The sequence below is a fragment of the Oncorhynchus kisutch genome, linkage group LG13 (assembly GCF_002021735.2).
Source record: "Oncorhynchus kisutch isolate 150728-3 linkage group LG13, Okis_V2, whole genome shotgun sequence".
Taxonomy (NCBI): Eukaryota; Metazoa; Chordata; class Actinopteri; order Salmoniformes; family Salmonidae; genus Oncorhynchus; species Oncorhynchus kisutch.
This window is the reverse complement of record NC_034186.2, coordinates 77,578,196-77,603,820: the sequence shown is the minus strand read 5'-3', so window position 1 is coordinate 77,603,820 and position 25,625 is coordinate 77,578,196. Positions and strand designations below refer to the sequence as shown.

The 25,625-nt window shown below is 45.8% G+C and overlaps 3 protein-coding genes across 6 annotated transcripts; 1 reads left to right on the top strand and 2 right to left on the bottom strand.

Moving 5' to 3' along the window:
- Positions 1 to 331: 331 nt before the first annotated feature.
- LOC109883294 (DNA repair and recombination protein RAD54B) lies at positions 332 to 20,457 on the bottom strand. Its single transcript, XM_031787530.1, has 15 exons — positions 20,369 to 20,457; positions 19,679 to 19,851; positions 17,783 to 17,978; positions 5,565 to 5,780; positions 5,071 to 5,370; positions 4,789 to 4,951; positions 4,454 to 4,679; positions 3,664 to 3,750; positions 3,385 to 3,505; positions 3,165 to 3,304; positions 2,644 to 2,934; positions 2,415 to 2,578; positions 1,326 to 1,587; positions 857 to 1,121; positions 332 to 717 (listed from the first exon to the last, which is right to left on the bottom strand). The coding sequence occupies exons 2-15, from the start codon at positions 19,844 to 19,846 to the stop codon at positions 497 to 499; spliced, it is 2,820 nt and encodes a 939-aa protein (XP_031643390.1). The 5' UTR covers positions 19,847 to 19,851; positions 20,369 to 20,457; the 3' UTR covers positions 332 to 496.
- Positions 6,973 to 14,595, bottom strand: LOC116353160 (fibrinogen silencer-binding protein-like). 2 transcript variants are annotated; one of them, XM_031787532.1, is made up of 3 exons: positions 12,485 to 14,595; positions 9,946 to 10,053; positions 8,842 to 9,903 (listed from the first exon to the last, which is right to left on the bottom strand). In XM_031787532.1, exons 1-3 carry the CDS (start codon positions 12,898 to 12,900, stop codon positions 9,462 to 9,464), a joined length of 966 nt encoding a protein of 321 aa, XP_031643392.1. In that variant the 5' UTR covers positions 12,901 to 14,595; the 3' UTR covers positions 8,842 to 9,461. The 2 variants fall into 2 exon arrangements, with proteins under 2 accessions (XP_031643391.1, XP_031643392.1); XM_031787531.1 differs by having other exon boundaries at positions 6,973 to 10,053; positions 12,485 to 14,592.
- Positions 20,458 to 20,634: 177 nt separating the features above from the next.
- Positions 20,635 to 25,509, top strand: rnf41l (ring finger protein 41, like). 3 transcript variants are annotated; one of them, XM_031787526.1, is made up of 7 exons: positions 20,635 to 20,873; positions 22,129 to 22,336; positions 22,509 to 22,715; positions 22,838 to 22,977; positions 24,311 to 24,473; positions 24,661 to 24,781; positions 24,863 to 25,509. In XM_031787526.1, exons 3-7 carry the CDS (start codon positions 22,510 to 22,512, stop codon positions 25,259 to 25,261), a joined length of 1,029 nt encoding a protein of 342 aa, XP_031643386.1. In that variant the 5' UTR covers positions 20,635 to 20,873; positions 22,129 to 22,336; position 22,509; the 3' UTR covers positions 25,262 to 25,509. The 3 variants fall into 3 exon arrangements, with proteins under 3 accessions (XP_031643386.1, XP_031643387.1, XP_031643388.1); XM_031787527.1 differs by having other exon boundaries at positions 22,126 to 22,336; XM_031787528.1 differs by having other exon boundaries at positions 20,636 to 20,873; positions 24,912 to 25,509.
- The last annotated feature ends 116 nt before the right edge of the window (positions 25,510 to 25,625 follow it).

Here is a 25,625-nt window from a genome sequence, read left to right as displayed (position 1 = left end):
TTTCCACCTCTCCATCCCTAAAATTCAAACACAGGTTTTAATGGAGTGTGTTTAATTAATCTGCAGTGGTTGATACATTTGCAGTGTTTAGATACTACTGCACTGTTGGAGCTAGGAACACAAGCATTTCACTACACCTGCAAAACATGTGTGTGAACAATACAATTTGATTTGATTAATTTGCAGTGTTTGATTCATGTAAGTAAGCGTTTCACGGTCAGGTCTACTACACCTGTGGTATTCGGCGCATGTCACAAATAACATTTGATTTGATCTGCAGTGTTTGATTCATCTTGTTATTTCTGCAACAGAAAAAAAGACAGATGGAATACACAGTATAACGTAGCAGTTTATTCCATAATTTACACGTTCTCTTCTATCAAACTGTAAAAACAGTAGAGAATATAAAGAAAGAATAACATAGTCCAATGTTTCTCAGAAAGGGACAATTCTTAGGTCTCTGCATGAGGTCATTTGTGGAAAGCCTGTGTGTGTGTTACTGAGTGGTGTGTGAGATGGTGGACTGGAAGGCGAAGGAGATGTGGGTTCGTGCATGGTCCAGGTAAGCATCTCTGAAGGTGTGTGTGTCCCCTGCGAAGTGTCTCCACTGCATCAGCTCTGACATGCTCAGATGCTTCTGCCCCGGCCCACCACGGTCACCTTGACGACCCAGCTGGCACGGCCTATCAGACGCAGGTGCCTCATCCTCTCCTTCTTCTATAATAAACACAAGAAACACATTAAATAAAAACACAAGCAGACAACGGGTGTGATTATACACTGCTCAAAAAAATAAAGGGAACACTTAAACAACACAATGTAACTCCAAGTCATATATTACTCCATTATATATTACCCGGGGCTGATCCGTCCATACTGCAGCTGCAGTGTAGCAGGTCGTGAGTGAGACAGGGTGTGCCCGTCAGGCTGAAGAGATCTCGCAGCTCATTGGAGGAGAAGCTGGTGTGCTCTGCCCCTTTCCCCAAGTCCACCACTGTCCCAGAAAGCCCCTGTTTGGACACCTGCCTCTGGAAGATACGCTCCTCTATGGTACCTGCAGTGAGCAGGCGGTAGATGTGAACAGTCTTCTTCTGTCCGTCTCTCCACACTCGTGACATTGCCTGGAGGGGGACAGACACACAGACAGACACACACACATCAGCCCAACTATCACATCAGGAGGAAGGCCTCTTCCTCATCCTCACTCCTCCAAGAGCATAGCAGGTACTGACTGACCAGTAACGTGTACATGTGTGTTTCAGATGTGAACGAAACATACACATGCTGGTGAGTGAGAGTGTGTGTGTGTGTGTGTGTGTGTGTACCTGTATATCGTTGGCAGGGTTCCAGTCGATGTCGTATAGGACCAGGTGGGAGGCGCCGATCAGGTTAAGCCCCACCCCTCCGGCTTTAGAACTCAGGAGGAAGAGGAAGTGGGCGGAGTGAGGGCTGTTGAAGTTGTCCACCAATCGCTGCCTCTGGATGGTGGGGGTGTTGCCGTCCAGGCGACAGTAGGTGTAGCCCAGGTGGACACACAGGTCCTGGAGTAGGTCTAACGTCTGAGTGTAGTTGGACACCAGCACCACCCTGTACACACACACACACATGCACACAGGATCAAGATGGTCAAGATCATCTCACGGTTATGTGCCAGAGTATGAGTGTGTCAACCATAGAATTAGAATACTAGACTGGACATGAACCTTCTTATGATGGTCTAAAGATCAGCCATGTTGGTCAGGGATTTCTGTGATAAGATATTGTGCTGTGATAAGATATTATATAAAGTAATGCATTTAAAGAATTGATCTGCCGTGTGTTTGTTAGCCAGACAGTTTTAGAGGAATGATTCTATAAATGTTTCTAATTAACTGCCAACATTCCATTGAAACACAGTCAATCCACAGCCAGACACTCGCTGACATCAGTTGACGATGGTACTGAGACAAGCTGTAAATGCAACAAGTACTGACATTGTATCATATAACTCACAGCTTTCCAAGAAAACTAAAATGTTTACATTTATGGTCTGTTCACATATATTTATACAGAGGCTATTTATACAGAAAATGTGTATAAAATCCATATACATTGTATTTATAATTATATGACAATATTTTAGGTTGACAATAATTCTATTACACAATTTCTGATATCACATGCTTTGCTTTTATTTTCCTCTATAAGAAACATCTGGATTCTGCCTCTATGGTCATTCATTCCAATTAGACAGGTTTGGATTCTCCCTGGCCAATATGGCTGCCATTTTCACTCCATTCTGGAACTTTGAGGGTTTATGACAGCCCATCTAGTAATTTAATAGGATCCCTATGGTGTCAACAAACCAATGCCAGTGTGCCCGGATCCCTTGACGCACTTCATACAAACACGTACACACAGACACACACACCTACCTGTCAGTAGGGCTGAGGTGGTGAATAGTGGTCAGTAGGTCAGACAGGACCAGTAGTTTCCCTGAGTCAGCTGTACTGAAGCCCCCAGATGAGTAAGACTCTGGAAAGACACCTCTTAGCCCTTCATACAGAGAACCCTCTGCTGAGCCGCCATCAGAACGCTCCTGGAACACACACACAATCATCATCATCATTGTTGTCATCATCATCGTGTCTTTGTGTGTCATACCTGTACAGTGGAGTAGAGCAGTCCTGGGTGGTTGCAGAGCTTTTTCAGGGCGGTGATGCAGGCGAGGTGTGTGTGAGTCTGTGTCGACCCCTGTAGACAGGCTCGGATGACACGGTGCGAGAGGAGAGCCTGGTACAGCTCCCGCTGCAAGGGGGAGGGGCTACAGAACACTGTCCAATCAAGACGAGGCGGCAGGTAGCGGTTGATGATCTCTTGGGTCCGCCTCAGAATAAACAGACCAGTCAGACGAGAGAGCTCAGCCGCTCGCTCCTCCCCCAAAACTCTCTCCTCCTACAGGGAGAGATATAGAGAAGGAATGAAGGGAGAGAAAGAGATGGGGACAGTACCTCAGTGCAGGAGGCCTGTTGTGAGCGTACAATAGAGAGATAGTGTAGAGGTATAGAGACAGAGAGTGTAGATGGGTAATGTACCTCAGTGCAGATGGGCTGTTGTGAGTGTACAATAGAGAGATAGTGTAGAGGTATAGAGACAGATATAGAGAGTGTAGATGGTTAATGTACCTCAGTGCAGATGGGCTGTCGGGAGCGGAGGATTGGCTCCTCGTACACCTTCCTGTAGGCAGCAGACGACCCCAGAATTCCCGGGTTCACAAACTCTATGATGGCATAGAACTCCTGCAGATCATTCTGGACAGGAGTACCTACAGTACAGCAAACACAATAGATGACTAAATACTAGGAGAAAGTAAAAGGTCAATAAAACAGAGGGCTGTGTGTGTACCTGTCAGAATAACTCTGCGTGTACAGCTGAGACCGCTGAGGGCAGAGGAAGTCTTGATGCTGCTGTTCTTCAACCTGTGACCCTCATCACAGATCACCAGCCCAAACTCCAGCTTCTGTACCTACACAACACACACACACACAACGTTATAATGTCCCATGAGTGTATCATCCATCGTACTCCTATTCTGTGTCATTTAGGAGTTGAGGTGTAATTCAACAGTGTTGTAACAGTGGTACTTCCCACCCCTGTTAGATAAGCTGCTGTGAACCAACTCACCACTTCCAGAGAGCGAAGCAGCATCTCATAGCTGATCACTAATACACTGTGGAGAGGAGACGCTGCAAACAGCTCCACCCTGTGGTCCTAATGACCAACACAACATGGAACACACACACACACACACACATCACCATATGGATCAGAAACAGCACTACAGGGAAACACACTCCCCCTCTTCCTCCTCCTCCAAACACACCCCTACCTGGTTAACAGTGTAGACGCTGATCAAACACACCCCTACCTGGTTAACAGTGTAGACGCTGACCAAACACACCCCTACCTGGTTAACAGTGTAGACGCTGACCAAACACACCCCTACCTGGTTAACAGTGTAGACGCTGACCAAACACACCCCTACCTGGTTAACAGTGTAGACGCTGATCAAACACACCCCTACCTGGTTAACAGTGTAGACGCTGACCAAACACACCCCTACCTGGTTAACAGTGTAGACGCTGATCAAACACACCCCTACCTGGTTAACAGTGTAGACGCTGACCAAACACACCCCTACCTGGTTAACAGTGTAGACGCTGATCAAACACACCCCTACCTGGTTAACAGTGTAGACGCTGATCAAACACACCCCTACCTGGTTAACAGTGTAGACGCTGATCAAACACACCCCTAACTGGTTAACAGTGTAGACGCTGATCAAACACACCCCTACCTGGTTAACAGTGTAGATGCTGATCAAACACACCCCTACCTGGTTAACAGTGTAGATGCTGATCAAACACACCCCTACCTGGTTAACAGTGTAGATGCTGATCAAACACACCCCTACCTGGTTAACAGTGTAGACGTTGATCCTCTCACGGCCAAGCCACTTCTTAAACTCCGCCCCCCAGTTCTGCACCAGGCTGCCAGGGGCAACCACCAGCACAAGCTTAGCAACCGGCTTCCCGCCGTATGGGCCCTGCTTTAGCAGCGTCCATGTCAAAGCCACGCTCTGGAGGGTCTTACCCAGACCCATCTCATCTGCCAGGATAGCACCGTACCTACATGTAGCCCTGACACACACCACCCACACACACAAAGATAATTAATCAAAGTAGAACACAACATACACTTTGGAGTGATCAGAGTATTCATCATGAACAGACACACATCTCCTATTACCTCATCCCCATGACACACTCGTAGAGGAACAGCAGGCCGTCTCGCTGGTGGGGTCGGAGGTGAGAGGTCAAGTAGGGGTCAACCACCACGTCCACCAGTGGGAGGCCTGCCTTGTTATACGTCCACTGGTGATTGGTTGAGGGCCGGGGCATGACAATGGCTCCTACACACACCATTAGAGAGATGATGAGTATGGTGTGTTTGAAGTGTGTGAGAATGTGTAACTTCATGTGTGTGTGTGTGATGAGAGAGAGAGAGTGTACTGTATGTCTGTGTATTTACCTGGTGCTAGAGGGTCATGGCGTGGTTTACAGGGCCCCTCCTCCTGAGGCTTGGCCACTCCCCTATCAGTCTCTCCGCCCAATAGCGTCGGACGGCAGAACGGTTTGGAAGCTGGGCGTTGTGAGGGGGGAGGAGCTGATATCTTAGGCTCCTCCTTCTCCACATGGACGTCAAGGAAACAGCGGCCCTTATTGTAGTTCAGCTCTGATATGAGTCCCATCACCTCCACCTGTTTAGCTCCTATCATCAAGGTCTCTCCTTCACCCAGCGATGCCAGCTCTGATACCTTATAGCCACTACCTACACACACAATCTGAATCACTCTCCGATGCACTTTGAGAATAACCCTCTCAGGGCCGGTCTCCTAGCCACAGAGTAGCCCTAGTTCTGGACTAAAACCACTTTCAAATCAGAATTCTCCATTGAGCATGATTTTTTGTCAAAGGCTATGTTTAATCTGTGTTTGGGGAAACCTAAAATGTTCACACACTCACCCTTGCCGATGTCCTTGCCCTCCATGTCTTTAAGCGTGGCGGTGCGCCCTCGTGTCACCAGGACAGCGTCTCCCTGCCAGCGTTTGTGTTTCCTCCCACTGGCCTTACACCACATCACACTGAAGTACCGCGGCCCGTCAGAACCAGCACCGCTACCAGACCCTGCCCCGACTGGACCACAGCATCCTGCCGGACTCTGTGAGGAACATCTGAAATCTGAAACCCAGAAAACATCAACACTAATAATCAGAGCATTAACACACACATTACTGCTCACACAAACAGCAGCCTGCAAACTCTAAATATACTGGAACAAACACCAGTGGAGACAAGTCTTTCAACTCTTTTTCAGTACAAGATACTGATTGGTCTTTTCTATAAGCTAAAGCAGGAAGGTATAAAAGCGTGAATTCCTATTTTAAATGTATGTAGTTCTGTCCAATAATGTTCTGTATTATGTCATGTTTCATGTGGACACCAGGAAAATTAGCTGCTATTTCAGCATTAGCTAATGGGGCTCCTAATAATAAAATACTACACCCTGAACCAAGGCTTTGAATTGCTTTTTAAAATACATTTGTTTTCAATTCTGTTATTGACAGCAGCAACATACAATTTAGGAAAGTGTGAATTGCGTGTGTGCACAAATTTAAAATTATGATTCACAAAGGTTTTATGCAAGATATGCTGAGAGGCAGTACACATGTTCACCAGCAGAGGTTGCTACTTCACTGAGGCCTCCACTCTACTTGCAGCCTGGGACTTTCCTACAGTGCCATGCCCAGGATGAGACATCAGCCCTGGGCCGCAAGAGGCTGTCCAAGCCATTTCACTATATTTATCTCTATAGAGGGTCTCCCTTGCCTTACAGAGAAACATTTAATCCAGTTTCTTCTAAAAAATGACTATATTAGGACTGTATAGTCACTGTAGTTAAGCATCACTGCATCTGTGCTTTACCTCACTTCTTCACTAGTGTAACAGTTACCTGCAGACAGGGTCTGAATTAAACATTCACTCTTACAGGTAGCAGGCTTACAGTGAAGATAACTTCATATTGAGTCCAGACGGAAGGGGAAAGGTGAGGAGAGATATGTGGGGGTGAGGGGCTAAAGAAGAGGGGAAGAGAGAGGGATAGAGAAGGGGAGGTTGGAGAAGGGAAGAGAGAGGGATAGAGAAGGGGAGGTTGGATAAGGGAAGAGAGAGGGATAGAGAAGGGGAGGTTGGAGAAGGGAAGAGAGAGGGATAGAGAAGGGGAGGTTGGATAAGGGAAGAGAGAGGGATAGAGAAGGGGAGGTTGGATAAGGGAAGAGAGAGGGATAGAGAAGGGGAGGTTGGAGAAGGGAAGAGAGAGGAATAGAGAAGGGGAGGTTGGATAAGGGAAGAGGAAGATGATAAAGCACAAAACCAAACTAGAAAAACTATTTTAATAGAAAACAATGAAACCACAGATCTGAACAAGAAACACTGAACATCACACCACTGTAACAGCAACACCCCCTTCTAAACCCCTCATCACCTATCATCTTCCCTCCTAATGGGATGGTAAAGCAACACAGGGTTTTGAACCAAATGAAACCAGTCAAAATAGTACCCGTTAGTACCCGAAACCAGTGATAGTAGCGCCTCTCGTCTGACAAAAGCAGAGATCTGTATTGTCTTTAGCTCCAGAGTCATAACTCAACTGTAGTCACCACACACACTGTCCCACACGTAAACACACTGTTAAAATCCTCACTCAAAACACACACTTCCTTACGCAAATACACTGTTCAAAAGGCCCAGTGCAAAACTAGATTTCCCTGTGTTTTATATACAGTACCAGTCAAAAGTTTGGACACAAATACTCATTCAATGGTTTTTCTTCATTTTTACTATTTTCTACATTGTAGAATAATAGCGAAGACATCCAAACTATGAAATGTAGACATGTAGTAACCAAACAAAGTGTTAAACAAATCAAAATATATTTTAGATTCTTAAAACATAGCCACCTTTTGCCTTGATGACAGCTTCGCACACACTTGGCATTCTCTCAACCAGCTTCATGAGGTAGTCACCTGGAAAGCATTTCCATTAACAGGTGTGCCTTATTAAAACATTTATTTCCTTCTTATTGCGTTTGAGGCAATCAGTTGTGCTGTGACAAGGTAGGGGTGGTTTACAGAAGATATCCCTATTTGGTAAAAGACCAAGTCCATATTATGGCAAGAACAGCTGAAATAAGCAAAGAGAAACGACAGTCCATCATTACTTTAAGACATGAAGGTCAGTCAATAGGGAACATTAAGAACTTTGAAAGTTTCTTCAAGTGGAGTCGCAAAAACCATCAAGCGCTATGATGAAACTGGCTCTCATGAGGATCGCCACAGGAAATGAAGACCAGGAGTTACCTCTGCTGCAGAGGATAAGTTCATTAGAGTTACCAGTCTCAGAAATTGCAGCCCAAATAAATGCTTCAGAGTTCAAGTAACAGACACATCTCAACATCAACTGTTCAGAGGAGACAGTGTGAATCAGGCCTTCATTGTCTAATTGCTGCAAAGAAACCACTACTAAAGGATAATCAATAAGAAGCTACTTTTTTGGGCAAAGAAACACGGGAAATGGACATTAGATTGGTGGAAATTTGTCCTTTGCTCTGATGAGTCCAATTTTGAGATTTTTGATTCCAACCGCCTTGTCTTTGTGAGACGCAGAGTAGGTGAATGGATGATCTCCGCATGTGTGGTTTCCACCGTGAAGCATGGAGGAGGTGTGATGGTGCTTTGCTCATGACACTATCTGTGATTAATTTAGAATTCAAGGCACACTTAGGCAGCATAGTTACCACAGCATTCTGCAGCGATACGCCATCCCATCTGGTTTGCGCTTAGTGGGACTATCATTAGTATTTCAACAGGACAATGACCTAAAACACACTTCCAGGCTGTGTAAGGGCTATTTGACCAAGGAGAGAGATGGTGCAGCATCAGCTGACCTGGCCTCCACAATCACCCGACCTCAACCCAATTGAGATGAGTTGGACTTCAGAGTGGAGGAAAAGCAGCCAACAAGTAGTCTGCATTTGTGGGAATTTATTCAAGACTGTAAGAAAAGCATTCCTCATGAAGCTGGTTGAGATAATGCCAAGAGTGTGCAAAGCTGTCATCAAGACAAAAGGGTGGCTACTTCGAAGAATATAAAATATATTTAGATTTGTTGAACACTTTTTTAGTGCAATGTGTGTTTGTTTAAAAAAAAATCATTATGTGTTTTTTCATAGTTTTGATGTCTTCACTATTATTCTACAATGTAGAAAATAGTACAATTCAATTAGTAGATGTGTCCAAACTTTTGACTGGTACTGTATATTTCCACACTATGAGATTGGAATACTGTGAAATGGTGAAAACTATGATAATGCCTTTTTAGCTTAAGAGATGTTAGAAAAGATCGGCTGAAATTTCAGCCCATTTTGGTGGGATGGAGTTTTGGCCTGCCTGGTGACAACACCATAAATGTGTTAATAGACCAATAAGAAAGAGAGTTGAAAACCGTTCGGCCAATAACAGTTTGTTATCAGTTTCCCCCTCCCCACTCAGACCACTCGCAGACAATCCAAGCAAAATTCTTACTTGAGAAATTGAACTTTGCTAAAAATCTATTTTTGTCTCTTTTTGAGCATTTTAATAGAAAACAATCACAGTAATGTAATTCATTGTTACCCAGAAATGATTTGAGATTGAGAAGGCTGCATTGGACCTTTAAATCCTCCCTCAAACTCACTGTTCATCACACAAACATGATTTCTCAGGCCAAACCCCTCTTCCACACACTAAACACAGACATAGAAACAGTTCAGAGCATCCTCCTGAGTTCCATATGGTCAGTCCAGTCAGACCATGGGTGTGTTAGTTATAGGGGCAGTGGTAGTCCATGTCTCAGCCTGGCTGCCCTCAGTTTCTCTACTTTGATTTTTGCTCTTAGAAGCTCCTCCTCCAATTCCTGCTTCCTCTTTAGCCCCTCCCTCTTCTCCTCCAGGTATACACCCATCTTTCTGTGATTGGTCATGACCTGCTCGTGCTCCTCCTTGGCCAGCTGAAGAGGACGGAGCCTGTCAGGGTCACGGCGGGGGTAGTGGTCATGAAGGTAAAGGTCACGTTGCAGTGGAACGGGTGAGGTGGAGAGGGGCAGGACGACAGAGGATGGGCAGGGAGAGAGGGAGCCGTCATAACCATGGACACTGCCCAAGTCCTCATCTTCCTCCTCCGCACCCTCTACTCCTAGCACCACCCCCACACGCGTGGAGAGGATGGTCAGGTCTGGCGGAGGCTTCACGTCCACGTCCTGGTCCAGCCTGACCACATCCTGGTCCAGCCTGACCACATCCTGGTCCAGCCTGACCACATCCTGGTCCAGGTGGTGGGTGACGGGGTTTGATGGGTAGTCTGGGAGGGAGGAGCTGCTGCCAGGTTGCTCCATGGGAGAGTCATGCTTATACATCACCCTGCAGATTAACAGAATAATACATCTTTATTACTGTCTTATTATACATCACCCTGCAGATTAACAGAATAATACATCTTTATTACTGTCTTATTATACATCACCCTACAGAGAGAATATGGAATAGAATACAGCTTTATTACTACAGCCATACATGTATAAGTGGCACTAGGTGGGGGTATTGAGAGTATTCAATCAATCAAATGGATTTATAAAGCCCTTTTTACATCAGCCGATGTCACAAAGTGGAAGAAAACCTGATGGAGTCTGCAAAAGACCTGAGACTGGGACGGAGATTTGTCTTCCAACAAGACAATGATCCAAAACATAAAGCAAAATCTACAATGGAATGGTTCAAAAATAAACATATCCAGGTGTTAGAATGGCCAAGTCAAAGTCCAGACCTGAATCCAATCGAGAATCTGTGGAAAGAACTGAAAACTGCTGTTCACAAATGCTCTCCATCCAACCTCACTGAGCTCGAGCTGTTTTGCAAGGACGAATGGGAAAAAATTTCAGTCTCTCGATGTGCAAAACTGATAGAGACATACCCCAAGCGACTTACAGCTGTAATCGCAGCAAAAGGTGGCGCTACAAAGTATTAACTTAAGGGGGCTGAATAATTTTGCACGCCCAATTTGTCAGTTTTTGATTTGTTAAAAAAGTTTGAAATATCCAATAAATGTTGTTCCACTTCATGATTGTGTCCCACTTGTTGTTGATTCTTCACAAAAAAATACAGTTTTATATCTTTATGTTTGAAGCCTGAAATGTGGCAAAAGGTCGCAAAGTTCAAGGGGGCCGAATACTTTCGCAAGGCACTGTATTTTGAACTGGACAGAGTGAATGGGGTGATAGGTGTAAACGTGTGAGGTGCTGTAAACGTGACGTGTGAGGTGCTGTAAACGTGACGTGTAAGGTGCTGTAAACGTGACGTGTAAGGTGCTGTAAACGTGACGTGTAAGGTGCTGTAAACGTGACGTGTAAGGTGCTGTAAACGTGACGTGTAAGGTGCTGTAAACGTGACGTGTAAGGTGCTGTAAACGTGACGTGTAAGGTGCTGTAAACGTGACGTGTAAGGTGCTGTAAACGTGACGTGTAAGGTGCTGTAAACGTGACGTGTAAGGTGCTGTAAACGTGACGTGTAAGGTGCTGTAAACATGACGTGTAAGGTGCTGTAAACATGACGTGTAAGGTGCTGTAAACATGACGTGTAAGGTGCTGTAAACATGACGTGTAAGGAGCTGTAAACATGACGTGTAAGGAGCTGTAAACATGACGTGTAAGGTGCTGTAAACGTGACGTGTAAGGAGCTGTAAACATGACGTGTAAGGTGCTGTAAACATGACGTGTAAGGTGCTGTAAACATGATGTGTAAGGTGCTGTAAACATGACGTGTAAGGTGCTGTAAACATGACGTGTAAGATGCTGTAAACATGACGTGTAAGGAGCTGTAAACATGACGTGTAAGGTGCTGTAAACGTGACGTGTAAGGAGCTGTAAACATGACGTGTAAGGTGCTGTAAACATGATGTGTAAGGTGCTGTAAACTCACATTTTGTTTGTTGTCTTAGTTAAAGCTGGAACTATCATATAATAATAAATTATACACTGAGTATACAAAACATTAAGAACAAATGCTCTTTCCATGACAGACTAACCAGGTTAATCTAGATGAAAACTATGATCCCTTATTGATGTCCTTTTTTAAATCTGCCTGAAATCAGTGTAGATGAAAGGGAGGAGACAGGTTAAAGGGGGATTTTAAGCCTTGAGACAATTGAGAATGTGTGCCATTCAGAGGATGAATGGGCAAGACATAAAATGTAAGAACCTTTAAACAGGGTATGGTAGTAGATGCCAGGTGCACCTGTACATGTCAAGAACTGCAATGCTGCTGGGTTTTTCACACTCAACAGTTTCCCGTGTGTATCAATAATGGTCCACCACCCAAAGGACATCCAGTCAACCAGACACAACTATGGTCCATAATCCCTGTGGAACACCTTATAGAGTCCATGCCCTGACGAATTGAGGCTGTTCTGAGGTCAAGAGTGTGAGCATGAGGAGTGTGTATGTGTGCATGTGTAAACTGATTGAGGTTAGCTCTGTGTTCAGTTCTACAGAGCAGCCCCTCCCCTATAATTACTAGTAGAGCTCTACAGAGCAGCTCCTCCCTAGTAGAAATCTACAGAGCAGCGCCTCTCCTCTAGTTACTAGTAGAGCTCTACAGAGCAACCCCTCCCCTCTAGTTACTAGTAGAGCTCTACAGAGCAACCCCTCCCCTCTAGTTACTAGTAGAGCTCTACAGAGCAGCCCCTCCCTTCTCTAGTAGAGTGCAACCCCTCCCCTCTATTTACTAGTATAGCGGGTCCCTCACCTCTCTGAGAGCTGTACAGAGCAGCCTGTGTGTGTGTGTGTCTCAGTCTCACCTGTGCATCGTCGCTGGGTCTTTATCATGGTGGATAGCGCCATGATGGAAAAGGTGAGGTATCATCTCCATCACTCTCCTGGTTGGTTCAGATATACTTCCTCTGTACTCTGGCTGGGCGTGTCTCCGTTGCATCACTTCCTGTTTGGCCGACTCCTTCAGCCTCTTGTAGAGGGTGCGTAGGCCCTGGGCAGTGCGGGGGGGCCTGTCCCCCCCCAGGACGTTGTACTGATCAGACACTGTGTCCCAGCACTTGTTCTTGTCCACGATGACAGCGTGCTTGTTGGTGTGCTCCTCCAGGATGAGAATGTGTGGGCGGACCAGCTTCAGCAGGTCCAGTTTCTCAGACAGGGTGAAGTTGGAGGAGCGAGCCTTACCCACCATACTGGACGACATGTAGACGGACCCAGACGCCATCTTAGAACATAGCCCAGGGAACCTGACTGGACCGAGCCAGGCCTAGACACCAGCACTAACTCAACACAATATCTTGCTTATTTTCCTCTCCTTCTTTTGAGATTTGGTCTGGTTCTCTACCTCCCTTTTCTTTCTGTTCTGTGATGAGGCTCAGGCTAATACTGGTTTAACTCTCACTCACTCTCTTCCTGGTCCCTCTTCTTTCTCCCCCTTCATGGATTCTCAATCAAACAGTCTGTCTAACGCATGTACTCTCTCTCATCCGAGGTCTTCTCTGCTCTGTGTTACACAACACACACGGGCAACAATAAGAATCAGGCTTAACTAGGCCAGCCTCGTTTAGGCCCCCGCCTACCGCGGAGGGCTTTGGGTGAATTCCTCCCAGCTTAGGCTGACGCAGGCTAAAGCCGCTTAAACCCAGCCCGACCTACTTACAGCCCGGTCTCTCTAAACCTCAAACCAGCGCTCGTTCTAACTGCTATACACCAAATACTAACATACGGGGGGAGTGTGTGTGCTTACATGGGGAAATACCGATGAAATTGTAAAGATGCATTTTCTTTATTCCCGTTTAACTAGAAAAGAGGAAACGGCGCTGGTTTAACCGGAGCGGTGTGCGCGCAGCGCGAGTCCTTGCGAATGCGCGATTATTATTTTTTTACACAAAGGAAAATCAGAGCTGCTTCTCAACGAGAAACACACGAATCATCCGCCGACGGGAACAACAGAATGAGGGAAAAACTAGTGAAAAGCTAAAGAGATAGGAAAAGCGGAGAAAGGAGAGACAGACAGAGGCACTAGTTGCTCTGAGAGGGAGGGGGACAGAGCGCGTGTGCTCACTGATCCCAGGCACAGCTCTAATCTGCCTCGCGCTGCCGCTGCACTACCCACGCTCATTTGCATAATGCTGGACCTGCTGTCATTAAAACATAGGCTTGTTACAGTTGGCTAGGCTTCATTCAGTGTGTGTTTGTTTCCCTGAAGCCCAAGCCAGAGCATCAAATAAATCCCTGCCAGTCCTAAATGGATAGACTAAATGTCGCTCACCTTAGAAAGGCCATACCGGTTTGCTGCATTTCCTTTCTAAAGCAGCATATACATGATCTTGGTTTCAAGGAAAAATTCTAACCACAAATAGGTGTTAAGTGGCATAAAATATTCTAAGTCCAGGCACACGTGAGGGTTTGCAAATAATTGAATTTGTAGTCATAACTAAAATACACCAACGAGTATCGGCTAAGGCCTAAATCAGAAATTAACAGCTTTTTAACTGAGCCTGTGGGTCTGAGAGCTGGTGCTCCAATACCGTTTGCCAGATAGTAGCAGAGCAAACAGTCTATGGTTAGGGTGGCTGGAGTCTTTGGCCCCAGTGATGCACTGGGTTGCCGCACCAACCTCTGTAGTGCTTTGTGGTTAAGTTGCAGAGGGAGGGGTTCAGTCCAAGGTTTCAGTCCCAGGGTCACTAGCTTGGTGAGGAGCTTGGAGGGGGACTATGGTGTTGAACACTGAGCTGTAGTCTATGAACAGCATTGTCAGTTATTTCCCCTCCAGGTGGAAGAGGGCAGTGTGAAGTGCAAGATTGCATCATCTGTGGATCTGTTGGGATGGTATGTGAATTGGAATGGGTTTAGGGTGTCTGTGATGATGGTGTTGATGTGTGTCATGACCAGCCTTGGACTTCATAATTACAGATGTGAGTGCCACAAGACTAGTCATTTAGGCAGGTTACCTTGGAGATCTCAGAAACAGGGACAATGGTGGTCAGCTTGAAACATGTTGACATTTCAGTCTGGGACAAGGAGAGATTGAACATTTCTGTTAAGACACTTGCCAGCTGGTCAGCGCATGCTTTGATGAACACGCTCTGGTATTCCAGCCTTGTGATTGTGAACCTGTTTAAACATTTTACTCACATCGGCTACGGAGAGCGAGATCTCAGTCATCTGGAAAAACAGGGGCTTTCACGGAAGGCATGGAGCTCATTTGGGAGTTCTGCATCGCTAGGCAACTCATGGCTGTTTCCCTAGGTAATCCGTTATCGTGTGCAAGCCCTGCCAAATATGACGAGCGTCGGAGCCGATGCAATAGGATTCCACCGTCCTCCTATATTGTCCTTTTGCATGTTTGATGTCTTGTCGGAGGTCGTAGCATCTTTTCCTGTCTTTTACATCAAGGACCACATTGGAAATAACCCAAAGGTTAAATCTAGACTTGGTTTCCTCTATCGTAATCACTCATCTGATTCAACCCTGAATCAACCCGGATTCAGATGACCATCCTACCCATGCTAAATTACAGAGATGAAATGTATAGATCGGCAGGTAAAGGTACTCTCGAGCAGCTAGATGTTCTTTACCAGTCGGCCAACAATGCTCCTTATAGGACACATCACGGCACTCTGTAAACTGGCAGTCTCTGTATATCCAGTGCAAGGCCCACTGGTTGATGCTTATTTATAAAACCCTCTTGGCCCTCACTTGCCCCATCTGAGATACCTACTGCAACCCTACCGAGTGGTGCAGCGGTCTAAGGTACTGCATCTCAGTGCTAGAGGCGTCACTACAGAGCCTGGTTCGATCCCAGGCTGTATCACAACTGGCCGGGATCAGGAATCCCATAGGGCGGCGCACAAATTGGTCCAGTGTCGTCCGGGTTAGGGGAGGGTTTGCCCGGGGTAGGCCATCATTGTAAAATATGAATTTGTTCTTAACTGACTAGTTAAATAAAGGTTAAATAAAACAATACAAATAACACCAGTTCTGCCAGTCACATTCTGTTAACGGTCCCCAAAGCACACACATCCCTGGGTCGCTGCTCTTTTCAGTTCGCTGCAGCTAGAGACTGGAACAAGCTGCAAAACACACTCAAACTGGAAAGTTTAGCCTTTTTGCCTCTTGCTAAGCCGTCATTGTAAATAAGTATACAGTCCCTTCAGAAAGTATTCAGATCCCTTGACTTTATCCACATTTTGTTACATTACAGTCTTAATTTAAAATGGATTAAATCACTTTTTTTCTCCTCAATCTACACACAATACCCCATAATGACAGCAAAAACAGGTTTTTAGAAATGTTTGCTCATTTAGATATTTCTTTTACTGAAATATTACATTTACATAAGTATTCAGACCCTTTACTCAGTACTTTGTTGAAGCACCTTTGGCAGCGATTACAGCCTTGAGTCTTCTTGGGTATGACGCTACAAGCTTGGCAGACCTGTATTTTTTCTCTGCAGATCCTCTCAAGCTCTGTCAGGTTGGATGGGGAACGTTGTTGCACAGTTATTTTCAGGTCTCTCCAGAGATGTTTGATCAGGTTCAAGTCCGGGCTCTGGCTGGGCCACTCAAGGACATTCAGAGACTTGTCCCAAAGTCACTGCTGTGTTGTCTTTGCTTTGTGCTTAGGGTTGTTGTCCTGTTGGAAGGTGAACCTTCACCCCAGTCTGACGTCCTGAGAGCTCTGGAGCAGGTTTTCAACAAGGACCTCTGTACTTTGCTCCGTTCACCTTTGCCTCGATCCTGACTAGTCTCCCAGTCCCTGCCGTTGAAAAACATCCCCACAGCATGATGCTGCCACCATAATGCTTCATTGGAGATGGTGCCAGGTATCTTCCAGACGTGACACTTGGCATTCAGGCCAAAGAGTTCAATTTTGGTTTCATCAGATCAGAGAATCTTTTTTCTCATGGTCTGAGAATCTCTAGGTGCCTTCTGGCAAACTTCAAACGGGCTGTCATGTGCCTTTTACTGAGGAGTGGCTTCCGTCTGGCCACTCTACCATAAAGGCCTGAGATGGTTGTCCCTCTGGAAGGTTCTCCCATCTCCACAGAGGAACACTGGCCTTTTGTCAGAGTATCCTTTGGGTTCTTGGTCACCTCCTTGACCAAGGCCCTTCTCCCCCGATTGCTCAGTTTAGCCGGGTGGCCAGCTCTAGGAAGAGTCCAAACTTCTTCCATTTAAGAATGATGGAGGCCACTGTGTTCTTGGGGACCTTCGATGCTCCAGAAATGTTTTGGTACCCTTTCTCTAGATCTGTGCCTAGACACAATCCTGTCTCGGAGCTCTACGGACAATTCCTTTGACTGTGGGACCTTACATAGACAGGTGTGTGCCTTTCTAAATCATGTCCAAACAACTGAATTTACCACAGGTGGACTCTCAAGGATGCTCAATGGAAACAGGATGTACCTGAGCTCAATTTCGAATCTCATAGCAAAGGTCTGAATACTTATGTAAATAAGGTATTGGTTTTACATTTTGTATAAATTTTGAAAATGTTTGAAAAACCTGTTTTCGGTTTGTCATTATGGGGTATTGTGTGTAGATTGCTGAGGATTTGTTTTTATTTAATCCATTTTAGAATAAGGCTGTAACGTAGCAAAGTGCGGAAAAAGTCAAGGGGTCTGAATACTTTCTGAAGGCACTGTATGTTCTTAATTGACTTGCCTGCTTAAATAAAAAATATCCCTATTTCATTAGGCAAAATACAGTTCCTACCCGTGCCTCACCATTTTGGGTCTTAAACGCAATCGTTAACCTATACAAAATCCCAGCATCTTTCAAACAATGTTTCAGAACATCAGCAGTGAAATGGAAACAATATATGCTACATAGTTAATATACTGCATTTCTTATGGCACACAAAATGTTCCTGACTATTCTTACCATCATCGTTGGTTTGTAGTAACTTTGTTGCTTTATAAATCTGTGATTTTCATCACCAGGACTTCTGCTTTTGACATAGAGAGTAAATCTAAAGCTTACCAGAAGTACTGCTTCACATTTAAATGCATTAGATCTACACCAGGAATACCTGGTTTCAATGGCAACCGTTTACTGTGCCACCACCACAACCCACCTCCCATCCTCCCATGTCTGACTCACCAGCTGGGTCTCCAGTGTTCTCCTCTGTAAAGGAAGGGTCTTCAGGCTCTAGCTCATTCTTCTTACTGTCTGCTGCACCTAGCACCCTGGCTAGAGCTCTGGACAGGCCTGGGGCTTGGGAGCTGCTCTTAGCCAGGCTGAAGGCCTTCACAGGCAGGGCAAGGGGCGGTGCAGGGGCTGAGAGGCTCCGCTGGACCTGCAAGGAAGGAGAACTGTTAGATAGGTCTGAGAAGGTCCACATGTCGCAGTATGAGTGAAACCCTTTACACAGTCTTGGATGAAGTCAAATCAATTCAAATGTTATTTGTCATATGCTTCGTAAACAACAGGTCTGGACGAACAGTGAAATGCTTACTTACTTTACAACAGAGAAATAATAGAAAAAACACATCATAATAAAATAGATACACAATGAGTATCGAGAAGTTGACAAAAAAAATCGTTTTGTTAACTAACACCCCCTGACTATCTCTGACTTTGCTGATAGCTACTTTCAGGAAAAATGTACTTACTATGACTGAGATGTGTGGTTGTTCCACCTAGCTATCTTAAAATGGATGCACTAAGTAGCTCTGGATAAGAGTGTCTGCTAAATGACTACAATGTAAATGTAAACCATTTAATAGTTTTTTTAACTAACTATTTAGCAGTCTTATGGCTTGGGGCTAGAAGCTGTACAGGGTCCTGTTGGTGCATTGGTAGTGCTTGCCGTACGGTAGCAGAGAGAACAGTCGATGTTCTGGGTGGCTGGAGTCTGAACATTTTTCAGGCCTTCCTCTGACACCGCCTGGCATAGAGGTCCTTGATGGCAGGGAGCTTGGCCCCAGTGATGTACTGGGTCGTACGCACTACCCTCTGTAGTGCCATGCGGTCGGATGCCAAGCAGTTGCCATACCAAGTGGTGATGCAGCCCCTCCACTACAGCCCTGTCGATATGAATGTGGGTGTGCTCGGCCCTCCGTTTCCTGTTGTCTACCATCAGCTCCTTTGTCTTGCTGACATGAGGGAGAGGTTGTTGACTGACCTCCTCCCTATAGGATGTCTCATTGTTGTCGGTGATCAGGCCTATCACCGTTATGTCGTCGGCAAACTTAATGGTGTTGGAGTCGTGCGCACCCACACAGTCGTGGGTGAACAGGGAGTACAGAAGTGGACTAAGCACGCACCCCTGAGGGGCCCCCATATTGAGGGTGAGCATGGAGGATGTTGTTGCCTACCCTCACCATCTGGGAGCGCCCTGACAGGAAGTCCAGGATCCAGTTGCAGAGGGAGATGTTCAGTCCCAGGGTCCTTACCTTAGTGATGAGCATGGAGGGCACTATGTTGTTAAACGCTGAGATGTAGTCAATGAACAGCCTTCTCACGTAGGTTTAACGTAAAGGTAAAAAAAAAAGTCCAAGTGGATAAGGGCAGTGTGGAGTGCAATACAGATTGCGTCATCTGTGGATCTGTTGGGGAGGTATGCGAATTGGAGTTGATCCAGGGTGTCTGGGATGATAGTATTGATGTGAGCCATGACCAGCCTTTCATAGCATTTCATGACTACAGATGCTACATGGTGATAGTCATTTAGATAGGTTACCTTGGTGTTCTTGGGCACAGGGTCTATGGTGGTCTGCTTGAAACATGTAGGTATTACAGACTGGGTCAGGAAGAGGTTGAAAATGTCAGTTTAGACACTTCCCAGCTGGTCAGTGCATGCTCTGAGTACGCATCCTGGTAATCTGTCTGGCCCTGCGGCCTTGTGAATGTTAATTTGTTAAAGGTCTTACTCACATCGGCTAGAGAGAGAAGTAGCTCCAATATGACTCCTATGCTTAGTTGCTTAATAACTACAATAGTAATAGGGGTCACATTTGTGGCTAAGGATGAAAGTGAAGTAGACCGTGTGTTCACCTTGTAGAGCACGTTCACCGGGGAGAGTTTAGGGGCCAGAGGCTCCGGTTCAAGCAGAGTACCCACAGGGGGATCAGGACGACCAGCCAGTGAGGCTCCAGGAGGGACGAACCGGGGCTTCTTCGCCATGTTACCAAAGACCTGGCTGGGGGCCCCTGAGCGACGCATCCTGTCTGTGAGTGAGGGGGGGGTTTGTAATATTTGATTTAATCATTTCACATCTATAAGAGGGCTTATGGGTAGCCAACCCTGAGCCCCCTGGAGAACAAGTACTAGTGGTCCTGGGTATGGAGGCTTTTGTTCCCTACTGTAACACCTTATTCAGCTAGCTAACTAGCTAATCAATGTTCTAGTAAGCAGCTGATTAGTAAAAGGCAGCTAGTTAAATAACAGATTTACATAACATAGCTATATATTACTTCCATTCAGTGTACATGGCCCTTGAATAGTTAGTTCAGATCAATGAGATGTATGGGTTTATACCAATGATGAGTTTATACACGTCATTGTTGGTTCAGATAGATACATTACGTTAACTGTTGGCTAACGTTAGTGTAGCTAGATAGCCCAAATTAGTTGAGCTACCTTGAACACTTCAACATTTTCATCTCATCGTCTATAACAACCAACTAGCTTGTGACAATATGTTGGAAAGATAACATAAGGCATAAATGTGTGTTTCATACATACCTGTTTAGTCAAGCAAGCCTCTGCTTTACAGTTACTTACAAGAAAACAATGATACACAACTCTTCAAAGACGAATTCTCCCGCTAAAGTGGCGTAAACTGCTATTGGCTACGTGTTACGTAGAGGGGCGGAGTCCAGTGTTATTGAGTGCACTCGTTTTCTACTCCCGCGCCCCCAAACGGTGGCGTTTACTCTAGTTCGGTCGTCTTGCGACAAGAAACACAATCTGCCGCTGTCAGCCGGTGTCGTGCCGGTAGAGGTAAAACGAGTGTACATTTAGATATCTAAATAATCTGATTTTCGCCAGATGATTCCAAGGTTAATTTCACCGATTTACGATAATAGCCTGCCTGCCCTACAGTAGGCCATTCAGACTCATTTATGAAACATCGATATTGATTGCATGGATATTTGTGTTATAAAATATCACGTCAATTTGAAGGAGTTTGCGGAATTAAATGATGATTCCGAATGAGATGTCATCTGTCATGGACTGAGCGCTGGTGGTAAGTAAACACTTCTAGAAAATAAAAGTCAAATAAATGGTCAAATAAATGACATCCTGGCAAGCCTTTCTGCTAAATCCCACACATTGCAAAGAGCAGGTACTGGTCAGAAGGTTGCTAGAATTGATATTCAACATCGCAGAATACAGAAGTTTTACTGAAATGCATAAACTGCTATTGAGTTACACTAGAATTGATATTTTCCATATTATCATAATGCATGATATTAAAAATGCATATTGAAAGCACATAGTCAATGGCCATGGTATAAGTAGTGGGCTGTAGGCTGGAGAGCTAGGCTTTATATCCTATGGTGTTGCTGACACGTGGTGGCGATTTCATCATCATAACTATGATATCTCTTTGTTTATTGCCTATTTGGTTGACATCTCCCTCTCTCATCTCTCTCTCTCAATTCAATTTAATTTCAATTTAAGGGCTTTATTGGCATGGGACCAATATGCTTACATTGCCAAAGCAAATTAAATAGATAATAAACAAAAGTGAAATAAACAATACAAAAATAACAGTAAACATTACACTCTAAAAAGTTCCAAAAGAATGAAGACATTTCAAATGTCATATAATGTATATATAGTGTTGTAATGATGTGAAAATAGTTAAAGTATAAAAAGGAAAATAAATAAACATAAATACAGGTTGTATTTACAATGATGTTTGTTCTTTACTGGTTGCCCTTTTCTTGTGGCAACAGGTCACAAGTCTTGCTGCTGTGATGGTACACTGTGGTATTTCACTCAATAGATATAGGAGTTTATCAAAATTGGATTTGTTTTCGAATTATTTGTGGGTCTTTGTAATCTGAAGGAAATATGTGTCTCTAATATCTCTCTCTCACTCACTCACTCTTTCGGGGTTGCTTTTTGATTTCTGCTGTGAGGTAAGAGTGCAGTGGGGATGTTGTCATGGAGTCTGTAATCCAATCAGAGAAGAGGGGAGCGTAATCCATGATAATCCCACATCCAAAGAGACAGAGAGGGAAAGGGATGAGGGAGAAAACATGTTTGTAGATACACCATGTTCCTGTTTGAAAGGAACTGCCTTTAATGTGTGTGTTGCTTCATCAGGACCCCCTGTAGAACATAATGATTCATCCCAAGGGATGTATCCCACCAAAATGTCTGAATAAAACAAATAGATAAATCAGAATTACAGTAGGCCTAGTCTTCCTTTCATCACTTGCTCTTAACGTGTGTGTGTGTAACTCTTGTCTGTCTGCGGTCTCGTCCAGCAGCTGGCTGCCTGGGCAGAGGATCCCTGTTGCTAGGGAGACTTCACCACAGAGACATGGCCATGAGAGAGCAAACAGAGGAGGGGCCAGAAGAAACCCTCACCTAGGGTAAACTACAGAGACAGGAGAGAGAAGAAGAGGAGGAGAGAGGAGAGGTCCAAAGAGGAAGAAAGAACTGAGGGAAGAGAAGGAGAGTCATAGAGAGTCTCAGGTAAGGGTCAGTGTATTCTGTAAAATAGAATGCCAGTAGAATGGAGAGTCATAGGGGCTCAAAAACAGAGAACCAGGAACATTGAGGAGGAAGTTAACACTGCTGTATGCTGCTGTATGGGTGTCTGGCTGTTTTTGCTCTGCATGGATCTGTGTGTCTGTGTGTGCTGTAGGATGGGTTATGACCTGGAGAGGTTTGTGGGGTACGTGAACGAGGGGCTTCTGTGCTGTGTGTGTCGGGATGTGTTGGAGCGCCCCCTCCAGGCCCCTTGTGAACATGCCTACTGCGACGCCTGCATCAGCTCCTGGCTCATACACCACCACTCCTGCCCTGAAGACAGACTTCCACTGGACATCAGCACTCTGAGACCACTGCACAGGTACACACGCTCACACAGAAACGCTCACACAGAAACACCCACGCAGACACATACACACAGAAACATACACACACTATAATATGGTTATTCCAACAACCACTGTCTGGTCTGGTCTGTGTTAGGTACATGCGTAATGACCTGTCCAGGCTCCAGATCCGTTGTGTTAACTCTGGCCAGGGCTGTGATGCCGTCTGCTGCCTGGAGACACTAAACACACACGAGGACGAGTGTCCATTCACCTTCATATCCTGCTCCTCCACAGGTACTACAGCTCTGTGTGTATTACAGTCAGTGGAGGCTGCTGAGGGGAGGACGGCTCATAATAATGCCTGGAATGGATTCAATGGAATGGTAACAAACATGTGGTTGATAGCATTTCATTGACTCCATTCCATCCTCCTCTCAGCAGCCTCCACTGATTACAGTGTATTACAATACAGAGAGAGTGTGTGTGTAAGTGTATAAGAGGAATGTATAGTATACTACATGGAAGTGTGTTTAGTTTAGACGGAGCAGAAATTATATACCACCTGTGTGAGGGGAGCAGGTGGTAGACCTGTTGTCATGGTGACATCATACAGAGCCCAGCTGGGATGAACAATGACCTTAGCTCCAGGTAGCAGTTGCTCTACAGATCTAGGATCATCTTACCTTAACTAAATCCCAACCTTTACGATTATGGGTGAAATGCAAATAAAAGACCCTAGATCTGTATTGGGGAAACATCCAACTACTCAGGAAGGGATCCCACCTACATTTTTAATGTGAAACATCCCCCAGAGGATGTGCCAATGCAACAGATGGATGGGGGGGGGGGGGGTGGTATTGGGTGAACTCTCACTTGTCTGTGACCTGTTGTTGGCAGGTGGAGACTACATATGTTACCAGTGCGGTAGGTATCAGGGTGTTTGCATTTGTGTGGTATTGGATTGGATTGTGTTTCATTCATTTGCATGATTAAAAACATACGTTCTTATCCTTCAATCTTCCTTTGAACTTTTGCTACTGCCTCTCTGAGTGGGGGTGCCATGTGCTTGTGGGGTAGAGGAAGGTGGAGTGGGAAGGGGAAGGTGGATGGAGGTAGAGGAAGGTGGAGTGGGGTAGAGGAAGGCGGATGGAGGTAGAGGAAGGCGGAGTGGGGTAGAGGAAGGCAGAGTGAGGTAGAGGAAGGCGGAGTGGGGTAGAGGAAGGCGGAGTGAGGTAGAGGAAGGCGGAGTGGGGTAGAGGAAGGCGGAGTGAGCTAGAGGAAGGCGGAGTGAGCTAGAGGAAGGCGGAGTGAGCTAGAGGAAGGCGGAGTGGGGTAGAGGAAGGCGGAGTGGGGTAGAGGAAGGCGGAGCGGGGTAGAGGAAGGCGGAGCGGGGTAGAGGAAGGCGGAGCGGGGTAGAAGAAGGCGGAGCGGGGTAGAGGAAGGCGGAGCGGGGTAGAGGAAGGCGGAGCGGGGTAGGGGAAGGCGGAGTGGGGTAGAGGAAGGGGTTGGGGTGAGAAAGACAGTGAGAGACTTTCAGTAGGTCTCAAGTGTTGCTCTCTAACTTCGTCTTTCTGTTACTGTCTGTATCCCTCTCCTTAACTCCTCTTTCCTCTCTCCACCTCCCCAGGTTGTCCGGTGCAGTTGGAGAGGAGGGGTCTGGAGTCTCACCTGTTAGAGTGTGAGTTCCGCAGCAGGGCGTGTCCTAGCGGCTGTGGCCACACCCTCCTCTCTGTAGACCAATCAGAGCACAACTGTGTTGCGGAGCTACGAACAGAATTGGAGCTGCTCAGGTTTGTGTGTTTGAGGTGATGGATTGAGATATATTAGGATGTTATATCTGTGTCGTTCCTAACAAATCCTTGACAAAGCTGTGCCAATATTTACAATATTTTAGAACCTCAAGGGCGATGTCATTGCTTTTATACATTGGATATTGTGATTCATTGTGACACATGCGTGTGTTTGTGTGTGTTGCAGGGCAGAGATGTTGGGTAAGGTGGAGGAGGTGAGGCGTGAGATGGAGTCGAGGCTGGACTCTCAGAGGAGACACATGGTGCAGAAAGAGTCTCTGCTGAAGAGCGAGGTGGAGGACCTCAAGGTGACACACACTTATAATATGTACTACCTATAGGAATGTGTGTGTGTGTGTTATGACACATCCCGGTGTGTGTGTGTGTAGGGCCAGGTATCGAGGGTGGTGTGTGATGTGCGGGCTCTCTTGGGGGCAGAGCGCCTGCGGAGACAGGAGCTGGCAGAAGCGGATCTAGAGAAGAGGGAGCTACTGGAGATGCTCCGGAGCCTGCAGCCATGCAGGGGCCAGCGGAACAGAGACGAGCCAATCAGAGGACTGCATCAAGAAGATGGGACAATTAGGAGCCAGCTTCAAGTGGAACACCCAACCAGGGGCCTGCTGAGGGCAGGGCCAACACAGGCTTCTACCCAATCACTACCCTCGGCTTTGCCTACTCCAGCCTTATACCCGCCTACCTCCCCACAGCCAGGGGAGGGGTCACGCATGGCCCGCCCCCGCAACCTTACCCTCGACTGCATCAAGAGCAGAGAGGTCACCGTCATCTGAGGGGCCATTCCTAATGTTACTGGGTTATGTTCAGTACTGGGTTATGTTCAGTACTGGGTTATGTTCAGCAGGCACAAATTTGAGAAATTGCTTTAACTTCCTCAATTCCTTCTTCATTTAACCGTCTCAAAACATTTTTATCTGGTGTGGCATCCCCTGAACGCACCCTTGATGATTGGCAGATACCTGTGACATTGCTTCAACTCCAGCCTGCTGAGATCCTAAATAAAGTCTGCTGAAACCTCTGATCTCTGGTCCTCTTAAGGTACAATAGTCTTACTCCATCTACTCTAATGGATTGGAATTATATACAGCTCATCATGGATTTCTTACATTACATTTCTTGCATATACACCGTCTGTCA